Below are 22,308 nucleotides of genomic sequence, written 5' to 3' on the forward strand. Positions count from 1 at the left end.
AAATTAATCTATGTTTCAGAATAGAAATCACACTATAGAGGAAAATAATAGGAGCAGAGAGAATTAACAGAGGTGCCAATTCAGGTGGGACCCTTCTTCTCCTGGAGGAAGTGGCATTTAAATCCACACCTGCTAGAAGAGGCGAGGAAGCAGTATGTGAAGTGCCCAGTGAGTAAACAGAGTAGGAGACTTTAAGAAAAGGAAAACAGCCACCAGAGACTGAAGAGCGATGAGGCTGTGGAGGGATCCTGTAAGAAAGAGCAAGAGGCTGGGGCTGATCAAGTGCATGGAGCTGCAAAGATCCCAACTGGAGAAGGGCCGGCATAGTCCTCACTCACACGCCAGGATGAGATGGCCCTCTTGCTGGAGACAGCCATATGCTCACCCATCACAATGTTCATGCCCTCGGTGCTTCGTTCCACCCAGGATCCTACAGGAAGGCCATCTTTGAATCGCCCACGGAGGGAGGGATTTGACAAAAAGTGTAGCAGCAGCTTCAATGCCAGCACAGTAGTACTGGCATGCAGGTGGCCCTGCAGGAGCAGCAGGAACCAGTCGGGTCCCAGGTTCAGAAACATCTCTTCTTTTGACCTGGGGGTGGGGCATGGAGGTCAGTAAATACAACCTTTTAGTTCACAAGCAAATGACATGATCAGAAAAGAGAAATGAAGTCCAGCCTCATGAGTCCTTGAGGAAAGGTAAGTTAAAGGTTAGTGTTTGACTATCACTTGATGTAGTGCATATTACATTTTAAAAGAATGTAAAATAAAATGCTGGCAAGATTGTTGCACTGTTGATAAATTTGTCTACTAATGGCTGTGACCTAATTCATTCAACTCCGTTTAAAGCAATTGGTAACTACGTATCAATAGATGCATGCCCCCTTAATATCCTTACTTCACTACTTACACAGTATAGAAAAAGCCATCCACATCATTTAATTACCATCAATATAGTCATGTAAAAAACATAATGTTTATTTACCTTCTTTTTAAAAGACACCTGTCAAAACTCATCTAAATGCAAAAGTCCAATATTTATACATCTTTACAAATTTAGGCCTGAAAAAAAGCATGATGACCCATCATTTTAAAAAATTAATTTTGAAATGATGAGTCTGGAGAATGTTGACTTGGGGGGAACAAGAAGGAACAAAATTGCAGGAATGAGTGGTCATTCCAGCAAGGATGATTGACTTCGCAAAGAACTGGCCTTCTGGGAACCAGAAGCTGGGTTGTGTTCTCACTAGGAGTTGCTAGAGGAGGCCTTGTGAGGGTGTGGCTGGTATGCACTGGAGTGAGCACTGGACTAGGAGTGAAGAAAGTGTCTACCCCTGTTGTTTACTAACTGGATGACTTTGGCAGAGCACTTGATGTATGCTCTGGTCATTTTAATCAGTGATGATGATGATGGTAGTGGTGGTAATGAAGGCAATAGAGATGAAGATCATGATGGTGAGGATGATAGTATTGATGATGGTGGTGATGATGGTAACAGTTAGCTTGTGGAGTATTTACAGTATCTCATATACTGTTCTCAGGGATACCCATCTATTTTTATTCTCATACAGATGAGCTGAGAAAGGCACACAGGCCTTATGAAACCTCCCCTGTGATTCCAACTCAGAAGGTCCAGATGCCAAAGTCCAGGTGCTCAAGTGCTATACGACATCTCCTTTCAAAAAGATGGAAAAGGAAAGAGCCAACTAGCTCCTCTCCAAGGCATCTTCCAATTTTATCATGTTTTGATTTTAGAATGTAAAAGCTGGTAAATTTTTAACGACTATTTGCAGGGTTGTTTTACAGATGGGTACGTCTCCACCTCCAACCCCAAATACACATACTCACTAAACTGTAAAGAGGAAGAGCAAGGAACTGGGCACACTTGCTCAATGTTGCATCCTGGGGGCCAAGAAGAGTGTCATGCATTCAGCAGGAACTTAACAAATAGGTGTTGCACGAACGACTCCGGGGTTGCAGGCCAGCAGTGGGGAGAGTTAATGGAATCAGCTTTATCATTACACATTATTTTGAAAGTTAATTGAAGGCAGATACTTCTTTTTTCCAAGTTGGAAAAATAACTAAAGCAACTAACAGTAAATAGCAGAAGAATCTGGCAAGCTTTTTCCTTGATAGATGTTATTTAGGCTAACCATTTCTCCATTCTGTTGTCTGCCAAGTACAGGACATCAAAGTCGGCAATTGTCACAACTGCCAAAACAATAACAATTACATGATAGCAATGGTGACAAAAGGAGTTTATTGAAATTATACCAAATCTGTTTCTAGTTACTCATGCCCATTGAACATTTGCATCAGAATATCTCAGGGCAAGGTCTGGTTTATTGGGTGGAGAGAATATAATTTTCTTTCTGACTAGTGCAGAAAACACATAGCAGAAAACAGACTCAGAGATGCTAAACTTTTCATTAAGAAAAGGTTTTAATACTGCACCCTGTATGAGGCAACCTTCTGCCAAATTGCTCTTCCTGGAGCTACTTACTCAGAGGACAGATGAAGTTGGGGGGAAGATATTACACTGAGCAGCATCTCCAGCAACTGGTTTCGGAGCCAGATTGTCTTTCCAGATGTTTGGCTTCCAGCTACAAAAAAAAAAAAAAAAAAAAAAAGAGAATTCAGATTTGAGAGAAAACGGATGTAAAGAGACATAATATTTGCTGCAGCAAGCAATCATATTCATCAAATGCTTAGTTTACCCAGGAATTGGTACACGGATGGGACTCAAAATTTTGGCATTCAAATCTAAACTTAAATGTAATGCTTATAAAGAATTTCAGGAAATGTTCCTAGAGTTCCCTTTAACTAGAGATATTTAATGCTACCTATTCTCAAAAGAAAAAAAATCCTAAAAATGATAAGATAATATTTATCTTCCAGTAGAACTGTTTTTTGGTGTATCATAAGCTACAACATTTCTTGAGCTCCTACTATGTGCTGGTATTGTGGGAGTCACTGGGAATGAAGTGGTCAAGACTATAATCTTTGTTCCCTTGATTTCTGCTTTCGATTCACTTCCAGGCTATTTCTTTGCACTTCTATGTTATACTAAAACTAGAAAATGAACCATAGCAGAGGTACATAGATTCAGTGAAAGAAGTAACTTGACTTCTCAAGTGTCACTATTGTTAATCCAAAGAACAGGTAAACAATATTTAATGTGCTTGATTCAAGTTTCAGAATGAAGTTCATAGAAAAAGGGAATTGAAACAAGTAAGCCCACTCTTGGCCCATTGTCTATTCCTTCATTCCCTACCTGCCAATAACTTATTATACTACAACCATGCACAGAGATAGGAATGATGAAACAGCTTGGAGGAGCAGAATCAGATGTCTATTTGGATCCATCCAAAATAGAGATTAATCTATCCAAAATAGATTAGTCAGAACTTAATATCTGATTAAGTTCCTAATCTCATTAGACCTCAGCTTCTTCCTCTGCAAAATGGGAATATAGTTCCCATTTTTGAGGCTTATTCAAAGGATAAAAGGTAATATAATTTATCTAAATTGAGTAAAGATGTCCCAGAGAATCTTTTACAATGATTAAACTGTCTGATATTTACCCTGGCCAATAGAGTGACCACTGACCTTGTGTGGTGACTGAATACTTGAAATGTGGCTAGAGTGAGGAACTGAGCTTTTAATTGCATTTAATCCAATTGATTTAAAATTAAATTTAAACGGGCCAGATGTAGTGGCACATGCCTATAATCCCAGCATTTTAGGAGACTGAGGCAGCAGAATCATGAGTTTAAAGCCAGACTCAGCAAACGTGAGGCACTAAGCAACTCCATGAGATCCTGTCTCTAAATAAAATATAAAACAGGGCTGGGGATGTGGCTTAGTGGTCAAGTGTCCCTGAGTTCAATTCCCAATACCCCCTCCCAAAATTTTTTTAATGGATAAATGTGGTTAGAGGCTCCAATCTGGGATAGCCCAGATCTAGAGGATCTGGGACAAAGCAGTTGTCACATCACCCTGGCAAAGGGAACAAGATAGGGCTGCTGTTCTGTATCTAGGGAGAGAGAGGGACTTAAAGAAAGAAATAACAAATTTGTGCATTTCAAGAACCCCACGGGTTTCTGAAGCACAGGGTGGGTGACTTAATCTGGCCTGCTGGGACTGGGGGACAGCTCATCCATTGGGGGAAGTTGCAGAAAGGAGTGGGCAGGACGTGGCATTTCTGGAGGAAAAAAGCATTTCCAAAGCAAGGATAGAGGCCACACCCGCACATGCTGGGATCTGCAAGCACTGGAGTTGAGATTTATCAGGGCACTGGGGTTGGAGGTGATTCAACCAGGAAGGGAGGCCAGAGCACCAAGGATCCCATGTTTTGGTCTATAGGGACCTGACTATCCTGAAGCCCTCAGATGCCACTCCAGGGTTTGAAGCAGGAAGATAGGAATTGATTTGGTGGTCCTAATCTTTAAACTCTGGCCTCCCGAGCCACTGCTTTGTAATCACTGCCCAGCTGCAGATACTTTCCCCTTCCTTTCCCTCAGCCCCTCCCTCTGAAAAATGACCTCACAATGTGTGCCTTGGAGGCGTTGTGAAGGTTATCCTGCTGCCTTCAGACAAAGACATCTGGGAAAGGTCCTCTCACCAGGCATGGAAAGTTCCTGGGCTCCATCCACGCAGATCTGCCTCTCGTTCACTGATGAAGGCTTGAGGGTGTACACGATAAACAGCCCAATCCTTTATGCAACAGGGAAAAAGGACAAGCTCAACAGGGGCTCAGTGCATGTATCCTAATCTCACATTAGTGTTTCCTAAGTGATCCACCCAAGGACCGAGGGAGGGTTTGAGGGGAATTGTGATATTCTATGATCAATACAATATTTCCAGAGACTTCCAGAATTTGTCGGGATTCTTCAGAGATGTTAACTCTGACTCCTCTAGATCAATATATCAGATAGGCAGCAGGAAAGAGAAGGCTGAGTGTGGTACCAGCAGGGACCATTCTCTGGGAATTCTGCAGGAGGCAGACATTGGCCATCAGCTGCTAAGGATGGCTGTGCTTATGGAAATTCTTGAGCAGAGCAGGGGCATTTGAATACCAGGGGGCAGAAGACAGATAGCCCTGCTGAGGACACCTGCCTCTCATCCTAAATCAAGAAAGCCCTCCTCTTCTCCTAACTCTCAGCCTCAAACAGAAACCTCTAGAAGGTTCCAAGTGAGATTGAGTTGAGTATGATGAGACAGAGGGGTCTATATTCCCTTGTGAAATAGTATGGGGCCCTGCCCTTCACCTCGGGGAAGCTTGGCCAGGTACCTGAGCACATCGCAGATGCTGAAGTGGCTCTTCAGCTGACAGTCCAGAATGGCAATGATGGTGGGGATCTTGGAAGGGGCAAGGCGAGGCTCATTGAAAAGGAAGACAAGCTGAGGTATAAGCTGTGCCTGGTGAGCAACTTCAGCATTCCTGGGTCCTTCCCTGGTGAGCCCAGGAGAGAGGCAATAAAAGCTTTTACTGTAATGAACCAAATCTGCTGTGTTTCTGCTAAAAAGATTTTCCAAACTAGGCTTTTTCCATGGCCCTCTGACTCCTATGCTCTCTTGGCAACTTGTCAAAATGCCGTCAGACACCCATCCAATATGCGTCTGCCAAGTGCCAGAGTTGCTGGGGCATGTGCCTCTCATCCACCTACCGCACACTCCCACCCCTGGAAACCGCCTTCAAAGACAAACCCCAATTATTGACTTTTAAATTCCAAGCCTCAGGGAAAACTAATGCTACCCTCAGAAAACTCAGAACAAAGACAGCAGACATAAATGTGACTGAGGAGCACTTCCCAACAACCAGGAGCACAGGGCCCTTCGCAGCCTGTCTGGGTGTGTGATCTTCCTGCCCACCCCAAACCACAAAGTAGATAAACATGCCACAGAGTCAAAGGCAAGAAAGACAGAATTCAAGTATCCACATCCCCCTCCTTAGGATAATCACAGAGCCAATTTCCAGTAAATTCTACTCCCCCAAAGAAACAGCTTTCAGGGTAAATGTCTGATTCTAAGAAAACAACAGGTATTGCTACAGAAAATGAAAAATGGGGGGTGGGGTGTGAATTCTGGTGGATTCCTCCTCTTAAACTTTCTTTTTGGTATTAACATGCTAAATTCTGCCAAGCTCCACATTCCTGAGACACAGGGATAGTGAGGAGCATGCCATTTCTGTGTGATTGACACGAATGGGCTGAACAGGAATAATGTGCATCCCTCCACCTGTGAGCTCTAGCTACTTTCTCTTCTTTTCCTGTCACTACCGGAGCAGGCTGTCTTTCCATATTCCTTCTCCACAGAATTGTGTTTTATTCTTTTCTAACTTTCCAGCAGTAAGAATGGGGTATGAAATGTAGTGGGTTTATAATAGTTATTCAATAATAATGAGTCCAAGAGAAAAGATGTTTTAAAATGCATTAAAAACACTAAAGGTGCTGATGGTCACTAAGGTGGTCTGGCCATGAGGAAGTAGAGGGGTTGATAAGCTGGCTTTGCTGTCTCCCTTCTCCCTTATTCTGGTCAAAGCCCTGGTGAGCAGTAGACAGACAGATGCTAGTTTTAACTCTGACTTTGGAACTACTTCTTTCTAACCCCCTTTTCTCTAACTCCTTCCCATCTGTGCTCTGAGCCAGGTCATGGGACCCAAGTTGGTCCAATGAGACCAGATATGCTCTATGAAGCTGCCTAGCAGCCACCTAGTTGCCAAAGAGAAGGCCTGCAGAAATAAGCCAGCTCAGAGGGAAGCATAGGCAGAGTGGGAGACAGAGATCAGATGAAATCATGGGGGTTCCACCCAGCCTAGGTTCCAACTACGCTTTTTATTGTACAAGCCAATGAATTCCTTCTTCAACTGCTTTTCTTTCTCACTTCCTGCTCTCCTTGCTCTTTTCCCCCTTCCTTCCTCCTTTGGTTTGGGTTGTATTTCTGCCACTTGCAACCAAAAAAAAAAAAATCCTAATTCAAAAATTGACTTGAAGACGTCAGTTAGAGAGAGAATGGGCTGATGCAAAATGAAGAATGAAAGTGTTTTCCTTTGCTAGCCACACTTGTTAAACCCTGGTTAGGTGCTAGCCCCTGAGGCTACAGAAGCTTCTGAGGCCCCAGAGTTTCCTCTCCTGAGACCTGTCAGAGGAGAGAGATCTGTTCTACACACATGATCCGCTGGGAAGGAATCTAGTCATCCTGCCTTCTAGTACTCCCACTAGCCATCCTGCCCTGACATTAAGATGTTAGTTTTAACTCTGAAACTGCCAGAAACCAGCATACCTTGGTGATTGAAGAATTTCCACAAGATGAGAAAAGAGGGCAAGTTCCAAGTTGTCTGCAGTATTCATCCAGAGCTGTAAGGCAAAACAAATGCATGCTACAACCAAAGAGCATGTGACAGAGGGTTTGCAGACAGGTGCTGAGCATGTTGTCTCTTCACTTGGAATTACTAGCTGCATGATCAGACAGCTCTCCTGGTACCTAGAAGGTAGGAAATGCCTCCCTACCACAGGAGGAAAGCTTAAAAATGCATTCATCTCCTCCCCTTCTCTAATGCTGCCTGGTGCTTCATGTGAGTTTAGATTGCAACCAAGGACACCTATCTCCTATGTCTGCCCAGTCATGGGCCACAACCAATGAGACCACACAGGAGATGCATCTTGACTACACTAAATTTTGCAAGGCAAATTATGGAGTTCCCACTTTACAGATGAGAAAATAGAATAAGACAGGCCAGCTGAGTGACAGGTTCCACTTACCACCAGCAAGTGGTAGGAGTGGAATTAGAAGCCAGATTTTGCCTTTAAGGTTTTACACTATAATGAAATAAGCCACACTGAACTTGGTATGCAATACTATCTTCAGCACCTTCATCAATAAAATCTGAAATACAAACCAGAGACTGCACAAGAGAATTATGAGTGACACATATATCAAGTGCACAGAGATTCTGAGGATGAGGTTTATCATTCAGATTGTCTTCAATCATAGCAAAAAAAAATGGAGCTGATTACTCTCCCTCTCTGGAAGAATTGATGGTGTGCCTTTATATTTCATTTTGACGTCATTTTAGAGAGCTTCACTATTTTTCATCTTTAAATGCTGACAATTCCAGTATTAGGCCCAGCATATAGAAGGTTCATACATGGAGCTATAAGAATACATCCAAGAGCATAAAAAAAGCTCACACTTACAAATGATACCATTAGCTCAAGGCAAGAGATTCCATAAAAGTCCTAAAACACCATTATAGCAGTTGCCTTTTACCCACAAGGAGATACATTCCAAGACATTCCATGGATGCCTGAAATTGCTGAGAGTACAGAAATATATATATTTTATATATATAATATATATATATAATATATATAGTTTAATTTATAAATCAGGCATAATATATTAACAATAATAAATAATAGTAAAATAAGATAATTATCCTAATATGCTATTAATAAAATTATGTAAAACTTATAAATTCTTTATTTATGGAATTTTCCATTTAATATTTTTGGGCCTGGGTTTACCATGGGTAATTGAAGCTATCTAAAGCAAAACTGCAGATAAAGAGGAACCCCTGCATCTTCATTTATAGAGGAAAATGAGGTGAGGTACAAAGACACTAAGTCACCCTTTGTCTCTGGTTGACAAAGACTGGTTTCAAAGTCTGCTCCTTCTGATCAGGAGCTTATTCTCTTGCCGCTGCACTGGGGTCCTTGTAGGCAGACAGTGACCCATAGGGTTGAAAATCAATATTTTGAAGTCAGGCAGGTGCCCACGGCTCTGTCCTCTTACTGAAGAGAAATGCAAAAGAGCTCCAATGGATACAAGTTTATCAGGAGGTCTGCAAATGCAGGGACCATCCCTCTCCAATCCCCAGAACCCAGTATCACACATGACACATACTGGGCACTTAATAATAACCCATCCAATTTAAAAAAAACAAAAGCAAAATAAAACAACATAACATATGTACATTGTTCTTAAGCCAAAAGCAGTCTGACAGAATTCTAACCCTCATAAGCACAGTCACTGTCCAAATGTTCCCAGAGATAGGACAAATGCTTTTGGGGATGGCTAATAGGGGTACAGATGAGGCAGCCAAGTATGGTACCCCCAACATACACATGTGCAGGACTCTAAGAACCCTGAATACTTAAAATATTTATTCACAAAATTGGTCTTTCAGCAAACAGTATGTCATCCTCAGTGTTGGGAGCTGCAGAATTTAGAAAGACATGAACCTGTGATATTCACTAATGCTGGCCCCTTTATCCTTCCTATAGAAGTTTCCAGTCCTCCTCTTCACTTCCAGCCCTTAGAACAATAATAACACATTCCAAGGTTGCTTGGCTCTTCTAGAAGTCATTGTACACAATATTAAATGTCTGAGTTTGGGGAAACATGGATAATTAAAATTTTGGTTGTTGCCTATGTCACATAACCTCTACTAAGGATTGCATTGAGATATTGAATTAGACCTGTTTGAATATCAAATAGATAATGTGTTAGATTTTGCTCTCCCCAATCCCTGAGACCATCTCACTCTCAGAACTCTCAGAAATTAGTTGATCTGTCCCTTCTTTAAGAAACCAGAATATAAGATTTGAATATCCTCAATTTCCTGTCCCTCCTCACTTAACAACTTCCTGTCCTTCCCTGCCTCTCAACTTCCTATCCCTCCTTGCTTCTCAATTTCTTGTTCTTCCCCTTCTACAAACAGGTCACCATAGATCTCACAGAGGAGTGAGATCTCCAAAGCTCCTCCCTCTTCTTTAAGGACTTGTTCTACCAACAATTTCTTCTCCTGCTAGTGTTTTAACTGCCCCCTTTACTGCCTCTTCACTCTAAGTTACTTTCAGACTTAATGTCTTTCCATCTTGGTTCAAAATTAAGGAAAACGTAAAGGAAAGAAAAGAGGGGCATGAAATTCTATCAAAATAGAGGAAATATCAATGGAGTAGAGGAAGGGGATTGAGAGTGAGTGAGGAAGTACAGGAGAAGGGAAGAACAGTGGAATGGAGCTGACCTAACTTTCCTATATACATATATAAACATACCACAGCAAATCTCACCATCATGTATATCCACAAAGCAATAATTAAAAAAAAAAAGAATCTGTGAGTATAAAGCAGAAAGATCAGTAGAGTAGACAGAAGGGAACAGGGGAGGAAGGAGAGCAGAGAAAGGAGAAGTACTGGGGACTGAATTGAAGCAAATCATATTCATGCTTTTATAATTATGTCAAATGAATTTATATAAAAAATAGTATGTGTAACTAAAAAGAATAAAACAAAAACACAAAAACAAAGGCTGAAACTCCTTCCCCTTTATTTTCTAATATCATATTCATGATTTTTGTAGCTATGATTAATTTAGCATGTACTTTTTTTTCATTTCTGTACCATCCTTTTCATTGTTGTTGTTCTGATATTAAGATTAGCCTATGAAATGGATTAAGAGTATAATCTGTTCTATTTCCAGAATGGCTTATTACCTGAGTGGTAGAATTTTTCTATAAGATCCCTGGGTCTGGAGTTTCCTTTGGATGTGATGTGTGAATATTTAAACCAATGATTCCATTTATTTGATGATTATACGATAATTTGTGGATTTTATGTCCTTTTGAGTAAGCTTTGGAAATGTGAATTTTCTGTGAGATTGTTCAAATGTGCTGTTTCCTAACTTATTGGCACAAAGTTTCTTATTTTTAATTACCTCTGTAATTGTTCATTCCTTTATAGTACTTTTACTTTTTATATTTATATATTTTTTTTTTGCTGGAGATTAAATCTAAGGCCTTGCTCATGATAGGCAAGCACTCTACCACTGAGCTACATCTCCTGCTCTTGATTAATCCTAACAGAGATTTATCTATTTTATGAAAACAAGTAATTGTTCTATTTATCCTTTGATATTTTTCTTTTCTATCTTATTAATTTATAATCTTATCTTTACTTTTCCCTTCCTCCTTTCTCTGAATTTTATTTTTGTTTGTTTGGTTGGTCATTGTTACTTTTTGATCTAAAAGTTCTGTTCATTAATTTCAAAATGATTTTTCCTTTCTAATACGCACATTTCTCTCCCAGCCCTGCTTTCAGTGGCAACTCAACCATGTTTATACACATAGCATCACCCTGTCATTCAACTCTAAGTCCCTTCTAATTTGAATTATTATTTCTTCTTGATCCTCATCTTTGTCTCACTGCCTTTGTTTCATTTAGGTTTCAAAATCTTTCAATTGAATTTCTTCAGTCATCTCTTGACTAACCTCCCTGCCCCAGGGCTTTTGCCAACAGAGAAACATATATAAAATAAAATTCTGACATGTCATTCTACAGTTAATATCCTTAGATACTTAGATATCAGCAATGTAGCAAAACTCACTAACAATCTAAAGTGTTTATAAAGGCTTCATCCTCATCATTCAACTTTGGTAACTTATTCTAAGGAAATGCTTCTAAAAGTAGGGAAAAGAGATGTACAAGAGTGCTGGTGTAATGACATTTATCACAACAAAGTATAAGAATAATCCAAGAATTTGGCAATAGAGAAATAGAAGCCAGGAATTCTATACATGAGAGAATATTACTCTGACATCAGACCAAGGCTTGTATGTGTTTGTAATGAAAAATTTTATATGTATTTGTTATGTGAGAAAAGGCAGAACTCAATATCTGAAGTATGATCATAACTATGATTTTATATAATATAGAAAAAATATATTTTATTTACATATATTTATCTATATAAATTTGTTATATATATATATATATATGTGTGTGTGTATATGTGTGTGTGTGTGTGTGTGCGCATGTAGGTAAATATAATGCATAGTTAGATAATGCATTGAATTTGATAATAGTTGATGGGTTCTTGAAAATAGGAGATGCCCCTGCCCCATTTTCTGTAATTTAAAAGTATTCTCTAATAAGCATGTTTTTTTATTTATTTTTTACCTCTGAGCCACATCCCCAGCTCATTTTTTGTTTGGAGTCAAGGTCTCACTAAGTTACTTAGGATCTCACTAAACTGCTAAGGTTAGTCTTGAGCTTGGGATCTTCCTGCCTCATCTTCTTGAGTATCTGGATTATAGGCATGCACCCCTACACCTGACTATATATGTTATTTATTTATGTATCTATTTATGGTGCTGGGGATCGAACCCAAGGCCTTGTGCATGTGAGGCAAGCATTCTACCAACTGAGCTATATCCCCAGCCCCCATACGTTAATTGTTTTAATAAACAAAGGAACAGTTTCAAAGTACTCCCATGGATCTCAACATGTGTAGGTTGAAGTATTCACTCTGCCTTGAGCACATTCTCCCAGCTTCTCCCACTTCAGCCTCATCCCTGCCCACACCTGATGCAAACTGGCAGGCGTCTAGCAGCCACTGGCTTTCAGATCCCCTTGGCTGTTCCCATGGCACTGTGTTTGCAAACAGCACACATTCCACCTGAAAGGGCCTTTCTTCTTTGAAATCTGTCAAACTCAGCCCAGAGCCCCTGATCCCTAAAGCTTGCACTGACTTTGCTCTCACTCCCCCTCCCCAGCGGCCCCAGACCTGAACCTAGCACACCACAGTGTTATCTTAACTATGCCCTGGGCCCATCTGGGAGTGAGGAGGGACTGGGTCATGGACCTGTGATGTGACCAGAACCTGGCCATTACCTGAGTCCACTGGGCACTCAGTAAATAATGCTGTTCACAAACAGGTTGATTCACCCAAAGTACCTTGACCCTCCTCACTTATCTTCAAGTGTCCCCCTCAGCACCTCTCAGGCCACTCTCTTAAAAGGTCACTGGGAAACCACAAAGCACCATCCAAAGGAATTGGTATGATTTTTTTAAAACCCTCATATGCATATGGTACTTTACAGTTTTCAAATCCTTTCCTAAGTACTATCTGCTTTAAACCCTCCACGAAACCTGAGGGGAAGAGATAATGGTCTCCATGGCACACTTAAGAAGAATGGGACTCAGAGAGGTTAGAAAATTTGCCCAAGGTCACACGGCCCATAGGTTGTAGGATTTAACTGCAAACCAGGGCCTCTGAGCTCCAAAACTGTTTTGGTTTTCCCTCCTAGTGCTGCCATGACTATGGAGTAATCAGACCTGCAGGGCTTAGAGCAAACGCCAGACCTTCTTATATTTTATCATCACATACACACACACACACACACACACACACACACACACACACACACTCCTGAATGACTAAGAACCAGGCTCTAATTTACCTCAAAATTGCAGAGAATATGCTGGAAGACACTTATGTTGGTGATGGCAGATGACCTGAAGCCCAGCTCCGCTGTACCAGCAACTGAGAGGATCAACTGAAAAATTCGATGGTTTAGGAGAGAAGTCTTCTTCCGCAAGAGAAATGCCATTATCTGAAAAGATTGGAACACAAAGTGGGTCCTCATGATCACATGGTGGGATCTCCTTTTCTTGCAACTGCTTGTTCCTGCTGGCACCTTGGGTCAGTGCTGTGGGTGAATCCTGCTCTCTGAAGCTACCATCCTTCATCCCCATCATCTCAGAAGAAAAATCCACACCAACTTCTTTGGCCACATCCTTGTCAGTGTCCACTTTACAGTATTCATGTGACTTGGCCTCTCTCTGAGACTCCAGCTTCTCCCTGATTCTCTTCCCTTGTGTTCCCCAAATGCCACTCTCTCCTGGTTTCCTCCTTGGTTTCTCAGTGCTCCTTCTCGTTTTCTGTTGCTGGATCCTTTACATGCATAACCATCCCACAGACACTGAGGCAACAATCCGCCTCCTGCCTACGAGGCCAGTTACACCCAGCCTTGCTTCAGCCTCCAGATGTCATTTTGCTGTACTAGAAAGCCAGCAAGTGCAAGCATCCATTCCAGGATGGAGGCACTGGGAACCCAGCAATGCACTCAGTAACTAAACCTATCTCAGAGCCTAGGGAGATGCATCTCACCAACCCTCACAGCCCTGTGGACCTTGGTTACAAAACACAGGCTACTGGGCCATCCACTGGTATCCGAGTTCTCATCCATCTTGTCAGGATTCTCAGTTCATCTCAAGCACACTCAATTCTCTCTCTCATCTTACATAGTCTATCTCTCCCAGACATACCTGTCACCTCTATCAGTATGCCCTTGGGAAGCCTTACTTGTTATAAGCAAATAGGCAATATCTTTCAAACTGTTTTGGTCACTGTTTTGACATATCTGTAATCTAATCACTCTTTCCTCCCTTATCCAAACCCAATTAGGGCCAGGTATGGTGCTGCATGCCTATAATCCCAGCAGCTTGGGAAGATGAGGAAGGAGTATCCCAAGTTCAAGACTAGCCTCAGTCACTTAGTGAGGCATGAGGCCCTAAGCAACTTAGTGAGACCTTTTTCAAAATAAAAAATAAAAAGGGCTAGGGACATGGCTCAGTAATTAAGCAACCCTCAGTTCAACTTGCAGTATCAAAAAAAGAAACCAAAATAAAGTACACAGAAAAGGTAAATGAAGCACAAAAAAGTTTTAAAAGCCCAGACAAAATTTTGGAAATGATGATAATATCTGAGATAAAAAATACATTGAATGGAGCCAGGTGTGCTGGTACAAACCTGTAATCCCAGCAGCCCAAGAGGCTGAGGCATAAGGATCACCAATTCAAAGCCAGCCTCAGTAATTTAGCCTGGCCCTCTCTCTAAATAAACTATAAAAAGGGTCTGGGGATGTGCCTAGGTAGTAAAGTGTCACTGAGTTCAATCCCTCATACCAAAAGAAACAAAAACTAATTAAAATAGCTGCCAGTTGCTTGAGAAAAAGCCTATGTCTGTGTTTCCCTAGTCTTATTTCCTGAGGTTTCTCTCATAACCGCCTCCCAACCATGCAGGAAGTTACTGATGACAGTGCTTCCGTCTCATTTGGCCTTATCAACTGTAAATAGCAGTAACCATCAAAATATACCCTGCATGGGACCCTCGCACTTCTTCTGTGTGGGCACTCTCTACACTCTTAACATATTGACCTGTATGTTAATCATCACAAACATATTCCCATTTTACACATAAAGGAACTGAGGCACAAAGAGATTATGAGTTCAAGTAGCTAACATTTCTTTAGCGCTATCAAATCCTCACTGCCTTCTGATACAAGAGGTCCTTACCTTACAGAAGGGAAAACCAAGGCAGAGAGGATAATTATTCTTCCAAGTTAAATAATGAGGATGAGGATTTCAACCTCAGCAATTTGGCTTTGTGGCCTGGGATCATAGCCATTTTGCTGAAGGCAAAGACCATACATGATTCTGGATTTTGTCACGGAAAGTGCCAGAAGCTGCAGCTAGGTGAGCATCCCTAGATGAACATCCCTAGCTCAAACAGCATATCTCAGGCTGGCTGTCACCTGGTGCTCCTCTGCAGGTCTCAGAACCCAGGAGACTTTTAAAAGGCCATCCTTTTCCAGAAATCACCATGGAGGGAATGTCATTGGTCACATAAAGCTTGTCCCTGCTGCTTAGAGATGTCAGCTTTCAGGGGAGTCCCAGGCTCATTCAGGAGGATGGGATTACCTGGTAGCCACAGATGTGCTGCATCAGGCGATCACACATGGCGTTACTGGTCAGGACTGAGTGCAGGACTTTCACAGCTGCATACATGGTGTGGTCATCCTTCGCTAAGGAGATAAGTCCCAAAAGGATGGTGGGCCCGCCAATGAAGTCCAGGCTGCAGGCAGCAGGGCTGGAGTGAAACACCCTCACCCCTGTGCAGGACAAAGGGGACATCTTATTAGAACTTTACAGCTGCACTACAGAATCCCCCAGTAGTGTGCAAGAGTGAAGGAGCTGCCTGTGCCTCTGCCCATGCACAGCCAGAAGGATTCATGCATCAGGACAGGGTTAGGAGGAAAGACAGAGACTCTGGAAGTCTTGGGCAGCTAAGGGATCCTCTGCAAAGGCCTGTTTGAATCATTAGAAGGCTGACACTTCCAGAGGTTCTCAGTTTGGTACCATGTGCCTTAAGTCCAGAGTGCCAGATGAGCCAGATGGCCTCTGTGACTCAGTTTCTTGGTTGCTGTGAGAACCTTTGGCTCTTGCCTGCCCTCTGAATCTTGATGGGCTGCATCCTCACACCAGCTTGCTGCTTTGCTTCTACCCCACAACCACAACACTGCCCCTGCACACAGGGCCCAATGTGCCTCCTATGTAGGCTCCTGTTGTGCAGCCAGGGAACTAGCTGGGCTCACTACCAATGTCAGATGCACAAGGTGAATGGATCTCTCTTCTGTCTGGGCAGCCAACTCTCTGACTGGGTTTATTTCCAACTCTGGCTCTCACTAGTATATTCCATCCTGCCTGAGCCTCCACAATTCTAGGGTGCATTATCCTTCTTCTTAAAGAAAAGTAAAGGTTCACTGCCTGACCTACCTAATTGGCCCACAGCAACAGCTCCAAGGGTCCGAAGAAAACCTGAGAGGTGTCCAGCACAATTTCTCAGCAAGAACACAGGCATGGCATTGTCACGGGATGAAATGTTCATCTAGAGAAATTGGCAACAATTAATCCTAAGAAACTCCTGGAAGAGAAGGAATGTCATTTTTGAGCTCCCAGAGTACAGGCACCCCAAGGTCTGGCCCAGTGCTGTGCTTCATAAGCAATGATAGTGGAAGAATACTACTTGAAATAGTGTTGGGGAACTGAAGCCAAAGTTTGTGTCCCCCTGTCCTGCTCCCAGGCTGCGGCTTAACTGTACATAAGCAGCTTCAGTTATAGAATCTGTGACAACCCACACACTCACAGTGAAGAGCTCATGAAGATAGGGATGACCCAAGTTGAAACAGAACTACCAAGGCAAAGCTGTCTCTTTCCCTGTCGGGGATTTTCCAGGCTCTGAAAAGCCCAACTTCTAGGATTCCAGAGGGACAGGAAGGTAGAAATCCTGGCCTCGATCATCAGAAAATATATTGTGTGGTAAGGCACAGCTTTGGTATGAGGGACATAGCTCCTGACTCCACCTCCTGCTCTGACCATGACAGTGAAGAGAATACAAACAAATCAGTCAAAATGTATCAGCTTTAAAAGCAAGAGATTTTTATGCAGGAATTGGGAGGAAGTAAATCAATGGTATCTTCATTTACATGTGTTTGCTCATTATCTATTGAAAGTTTATTTTTTGTTTTGTTTTGTTTTTTGTTTTTTAAGTTACAGCAACTCAAAGCAATTCTGGTGTGCTGATGGGTCAGCAGTATTCTCTATGTCACAACAATATAGAATAAAGTCCATTTGTTCTTGATGTACCAGGAATACCACACACTTTCTTCTATGAGCAATTATAAACAGAAGGTTTAGTCCTGGGGAGGCTAATGGGTAGAGAAGCATAGGTTGTTTTAACAAATTAAATGATAGTGTGTATGCATATATCTATCCTACACCTGACAGTTTGCTTAAGCACTGGAAGCTGAAGCAGTCATGAGATCAAGATTCCAACAGAGAGCAGCAAGGGAAGTTAGAAGGTGTACCTCTTTGGCGATCAGGCGACTATCCACCTCATTGTAGGCATTTCTGATGTCTGCTACAGTGGTGATGGAGGAGCTGGTTACATGAAGACCAAAGGAAATCTTTTCCTCTGCAACAAGGGGTGTGGCTTGACCCTCTGGGTCTCCTCCTATAGCAACAATTCTTTAATCAGTTCTAGTCTCCTTTTACAAAGAAGGAAATTAGTTCTCAGTGATTAAATAGCTACTGCCACACAGCAAAGTCATCATTGAGAGAATTTTTTTAATGTTATTACATTGTCTATGCAAGTTGTATGTTTGTATGTCATGTGTTTTGTGACTACCTGTGTCTCTCTAACTCAAAACCTCTAGAGAAATCTCCCAAGATTGACGCTTCTATAAAACAGAGATATACCAGGTGTGAAATTACCGGAGCTTAAAATAGATATCAAGCTAATGTTGCTTCCCCAAAACCAAACTTCTAAGTGATGAGAAATCTGACTTAGAAACAAAGGAAAATAAGCTGGGCTTGAAAGCCTAAAATTTTCAATGGGTTGCATGGCTGTGTTGAACATCACACTAGCAATTAGCACACTGGAGAGCCAATGTGCTACTAGAGAAGTATGGTGTGAACACAGAGTCAGTGAAACTATGGCTCTAGACCCTACCTAGTCCCATTGCTCAGGCCAATGCCATTTGCCTCAGGAAATGAAGTTCAAACAAGATGTGGGCCTGGAGACAGAAACACTCAAGAGCACTCAATCGTCCTTCGCCATGCACAAGGCCTTCCTACAGAGATGCATTTATCATTCTTCCCAGATGGGAACTGACCCCCTTGACTTGACAGAGCACAGAGAGAAATGTTCCCTACTTGAACAGCCAACAATCAATAATGAAAATGTGGATGTTTTGTCTGCCTGTTTAATAATTGAAGACAACAGTATGCTTTAGTTAAAAAGCTTCTTCATTAAAAGGAATGTAACTTATTTATCTCATTCTCTTCTCTCTTTCTTCACTGCTGGTATTACCCACCCACCCACCTCCATTAGGTGCTTTGGAGTTGAAATCTAAAGGATATTGTCATTTCCTTTTCTGTGACATTTTCTGTTGGGTTGTAAATATGTAATGATCCAATTATAGAGGTCTTCCTTAATGATTGACCTGTGCTGAGTTTATCATTTATAAATATGCTATAAATAACTGGATGTCCATTTAAAAACTAATATCAGCAAAGACATTATAAGTCAAAACACTCATACCTTGATCATGCACAGCTTGGAAGTTACCACAGTATCTTGGGCCAAGCTTGATAATAACTTCTAGAGTATCTGGTGATATGGCTTCTTCAAAAAGATATGAAGGACCAAGACGCCAGATTAATGATGATTTTTGTTTCCAAATCCGAGGGGTTGCAATATATCCATAGACATCCACAAATGAAGATGGATCCATTGAAAGGAAAGGTCCTGGTAAGGCTTGAATGTACAGCATCTGTTTAAAGATAAAGGATGAAGGAAGTAAGTAGTGCTAATCTTAGAATTAACCTAATAAAATTGTAGTACTATAACATGATGAACCTTATTCACAAGTCAAAATAAAATTTTATTGAATTTCAAAAATTAGAAAGATGACCATCAAATCTAAGAAGCATGCAGTAAAACAACTTATAAAATACAGATGGGAATAAAATATTGATTCTGCCTTTGGAAACAGATTTGATAAGAAGCACAAAGAGAGACAAAAGTCCATCCCTTTTAGCCCAGTCATTCCACTAAGAATTTAAATGTCCATTATTGGCACATTAATAAGACTTTATGTACCAATAATAACTACAGTCACATCACTTTTTTTAAAAGGACATAATATTGTCTCTATTTGTAGATGACATGAACTTGTAAAAATTTCTAAGGAATCTTTTTAAAAATCTCCCAGAACAAATAAGTGAGGTCATCAAGGTCACAGGATACAAAAATCAACTGCATGTCTATACAATAACAGTGAACAAGCAGAGATACAATTTCAAAACAATACCATTTATAATTGTTCAAGAGAAAATGATCTACTTAACAAAACATGTATAGAATCTGTATACTGAACATTCCAAATGATAACAACAAAAAAATTTAAAAACTATCTAAATGGAGAGACATACCATATTCATGGACAGGAAGACTCACTACAGTGTAGTTGTCATTCCCCTGAAACTGATCTATATGTATAATGCAATTCCTGTCAAAATTTGTAGACTAAATTCCTGCCAAGATTTTTTGAAGACGTAGCCAAGCTAATTCTAATGCATACTTGGTGTGTGGGACATAGCTCCTTATGAGGGAGTACATACTTATTGAGGGAGGGAAGAAAAGAAGGAAGAGGAAGGAGGGAAAGAAGGGAAGAAAGAAGGAAGAGGGTAAACTAATATAATCAATCACTGAAGAAAAGGTTAACTTTATGTTTTGAAGGATCTGTTTTTCTTATGAGCCTTCTAAAATCTTTCTAGTTACCACTGTCTTTTTGATAAAAACAATTTTTTTTAAAAAAAGCATCAACTTCATTTGTCAGTGTCCTACAGAATTTACTTGGTTCTAACCTAGTGTTTCTTAGCCTGGAACAAACTTTGCCCCCTCGGGGACACTGGTAATATCTGGAGAAATTTTTGGTAGTCACAATTCAGTGTCATGAGATGAAGGAGGGAATACTACAATGTTTGGCTAAACATTCTAAAACACACAGAATAGGCCCCTGAAACAAAGAATTATCGTTCCCAAATGTCAGTTCAGTTCAAATTGAGAAACATGTAACTCTAAGGTTCTCCATTCTAGCTAAATATTAGAATCACCCAGGAAAAATTGAAAGCTCTATTGAATTGTCAGATTTCCTGACCCACAGCTTTTCTAATGTTATTGCTCTATCTAGTATACTACCTGTGCAAAAAAAAACTTAAAAAAAAAACTGTCCAGGTGAATCTAGGATACAGCCTTGGTCAGATACTTGTCTCTGAAACCTGAGTTGAAATTGAGTTGTACCTTCCCTCCCCGGTTTTGTATGCTTTTCCATCTCTAGCTTCCTCAAGGACCTCTGACAGGGGTTGCTGGATAAAGCATGTCTTCCAACTCCTTGCCCTTCCTTATACATTGATATCTCTAAATGAGGATGAAGAGAAGTTTCTTCCAACTACTCATTCACATTCTTCTACCCTTCTTGTCATTCTTGTTCTAAATCAGGTAAGCCGTGTTTGCATCTTGTTCCTAAGAATGGCACACAGTAGCACTGGCCTCATCAGGAAGTTCTTAGAAGTCAGACCTTAGGCTCTGCTCGGACCTCCCTGTGAAATTTGCATTTTAAAATGTGAGAAGCTTTGCTTTGTGCATTTCAGAGATTTATAGTGTCTTATTATTCAGTCAACTTTCTTAAGATGTCCTTTTCACACCTGAGCTCAGTCAGTATCTTGGAAAGCAAGGGGGTTTTCATTAGATATCAAACCTGCTTGAAAGAAAACATTGAACTGAACCCAAACCACTCCAAGTAGTGGGATCAGAAGGCATGGCCATGGGGTAACTAGTGCTTGGGGAAACCATCTCACCTTGGCTGAACCAATGACCTGTCCATCTAGATAGGTGGAAACGATACAATTCCTTTTCATTTCCTTGGTGACAACCACAGCCAGGTGATGCCATTGACCACAAGCCAGCAGCTGGCCACATCTGACCTGAAGTTGGCATCCTGCAGAGGGCTCAGACTCATCCTCGGGTTCCATGATGTCTAGAAGAGAACACAATCACTAGACCTTGCATTTGGCATCATGCTGCAGTAACCCAGTATGGTGGAGAGGGATGTCCCTGGATAACCCATGTGGGCCTTGTGCCTCGGGTAGACATAACCTACCCTTCTTCTCAAAAAAAAATTACATTAGCAGCAGCAACAGCCATCAGTCCTTGAGCTCTAACTGTGCCAGACTGGTCTAAGCACCATTATGACTATTAGCTCATTTAATTTTCACAAACAACTCTGCAAGATAGGCAATATTATAGTTCCCATTTTACCATTCTGAAGCAAAGAAAGATAAGTAATTAGCCCAAGGTCATGCAGTCAGTATTTAAACACAGGAGTCATGTTCCAGCCAGGGTCTAGCTACATTAGACTGCCTCCATGATAGTGGCCATGTGCAGGTAAAAGTCCTGGAAGGGATGGGGCAAAGGAAGTCTTGCTGTGAGCTGAGAATATCAACCATTCTCTCTAAGCCTTCCACATATTTCACTAGAAACACTGACTCAGAACACAAAAGAGGAACATGTGGCAGAGATATATTGGGTTTGTTCATCTCAGGCAGGTGGGCTTGGAGAACAAGGCTGAACTCCAAAAGACAGAGCTCCAAAGGAGCAGCCACCAGCACTACTGAGCGATGATCAGGCTCCTGGGTCCCTAGGGCCACCAGCCTGCCCACCAAACACTGGCCAGCCCTCTGTATTTTGGGCTGAACATTTGTGGGATGTCTAAGTTTGCTTTAGCTGCAGCTAAGTTGTGTGTATTCCTTGCAAACCTTGTACAGGAGATGAATCAGTCTTTGTTCCAATGAGGCAATTCCCCAAGATCCATCCATGATCACTCTGCCAGTGGTGAGCTATGTTTCTGGAAAGCTACTGAGCATAACCTCTGAAATCACACTAAGGTATAGAGTCTTGTCTGCCTGACAGTTACAGCTCCAGAGCCCAGACCACAGTGACACTCAACAAATATTTGTTTAGACCTTTCACCAGATGTGGAACCCAAGGAAGCAACTGTAAAAGATGAGGAGAAACAAGAGGTTGCCAGGTTTCTAAACATGCCCTTATCAAGAGCTTCTAA

At 41.4% G+C, this 22,308-nt stretch overlaps 1 protein-coding gene across 1 annotated transcript in view; it reads right to left on the reverse strand.

Moving 5' to 3' along the window:
* Wdfy4 (WDFY family member 4) overlaps positions 1 to 22,308 on the reverse strand; it is a 271,706-nt gene that overhangs the window by 154,855 nt on the left and 94,543 nt on the right. The window contains exons 19-29 of the mRNA XM_078042593.1: positions 21,047 to 21,225; positions 18,726 to 18,957; positions 17,491 to 17,636; positions 16,400 to 16,511; positions 15,545 to 15,735; positions 13,243 to 13,395; positions 7,284 to 7,357; positions 5,293 to 5,454; positions 4,624 to 4,715; positions 2,503 to 2,602; positions 386 to 591 (exon numbers count right to left, since the gene is read on the reverse strand). Coding sequence (XP_077898719.1) covers positions 386 to 591; positions 2,503 to 2,602; positions 4,624 to 4,715; positions 5,293 to 5,454; positions 7,284 to 7,357; positions 13,243 to 13,395; positions 15,545 to 15,735; positions 16,400 to 16,511; positions 17,491 to 17,636; positions 18,726 to 18,957; positions 21,047 to 21,225 — 1,647 coding nt within the window. The remainder of the gene's footprint in view (positions 1 to 385; positions 592 to 2,502; positions 2,603 to 4,623; positions 4,716 to 5,292; positions 5,455 to 7,283; positions 7,358 to 13,242; positions 13,396 to 15,544; positions 15,736 to 16,399; positions 16,512 to 17,490; positions 17,637 to 18,725; positions 18,958 to 21,046; positions 21,226 to 22,308) is intronic.

The sequence above is a fragment of the Ictidomys tridecemlineatus genome, chromosome 1 (genome assembly GCF_052094955.1).
Source record: "Ictidomys tridecemlineatus isolate mIctTri1 chromosome 1, mIctTri1.hap1, whole genome shotgun sequence".
In the NCBI taxonomy this organism is placed as follows: Eukaryota; Metazoa; Chordata; class Mammalia; order Rodentia; family Sciuridae; genus Ictidomys; species Ictidomys tridecemlineatus.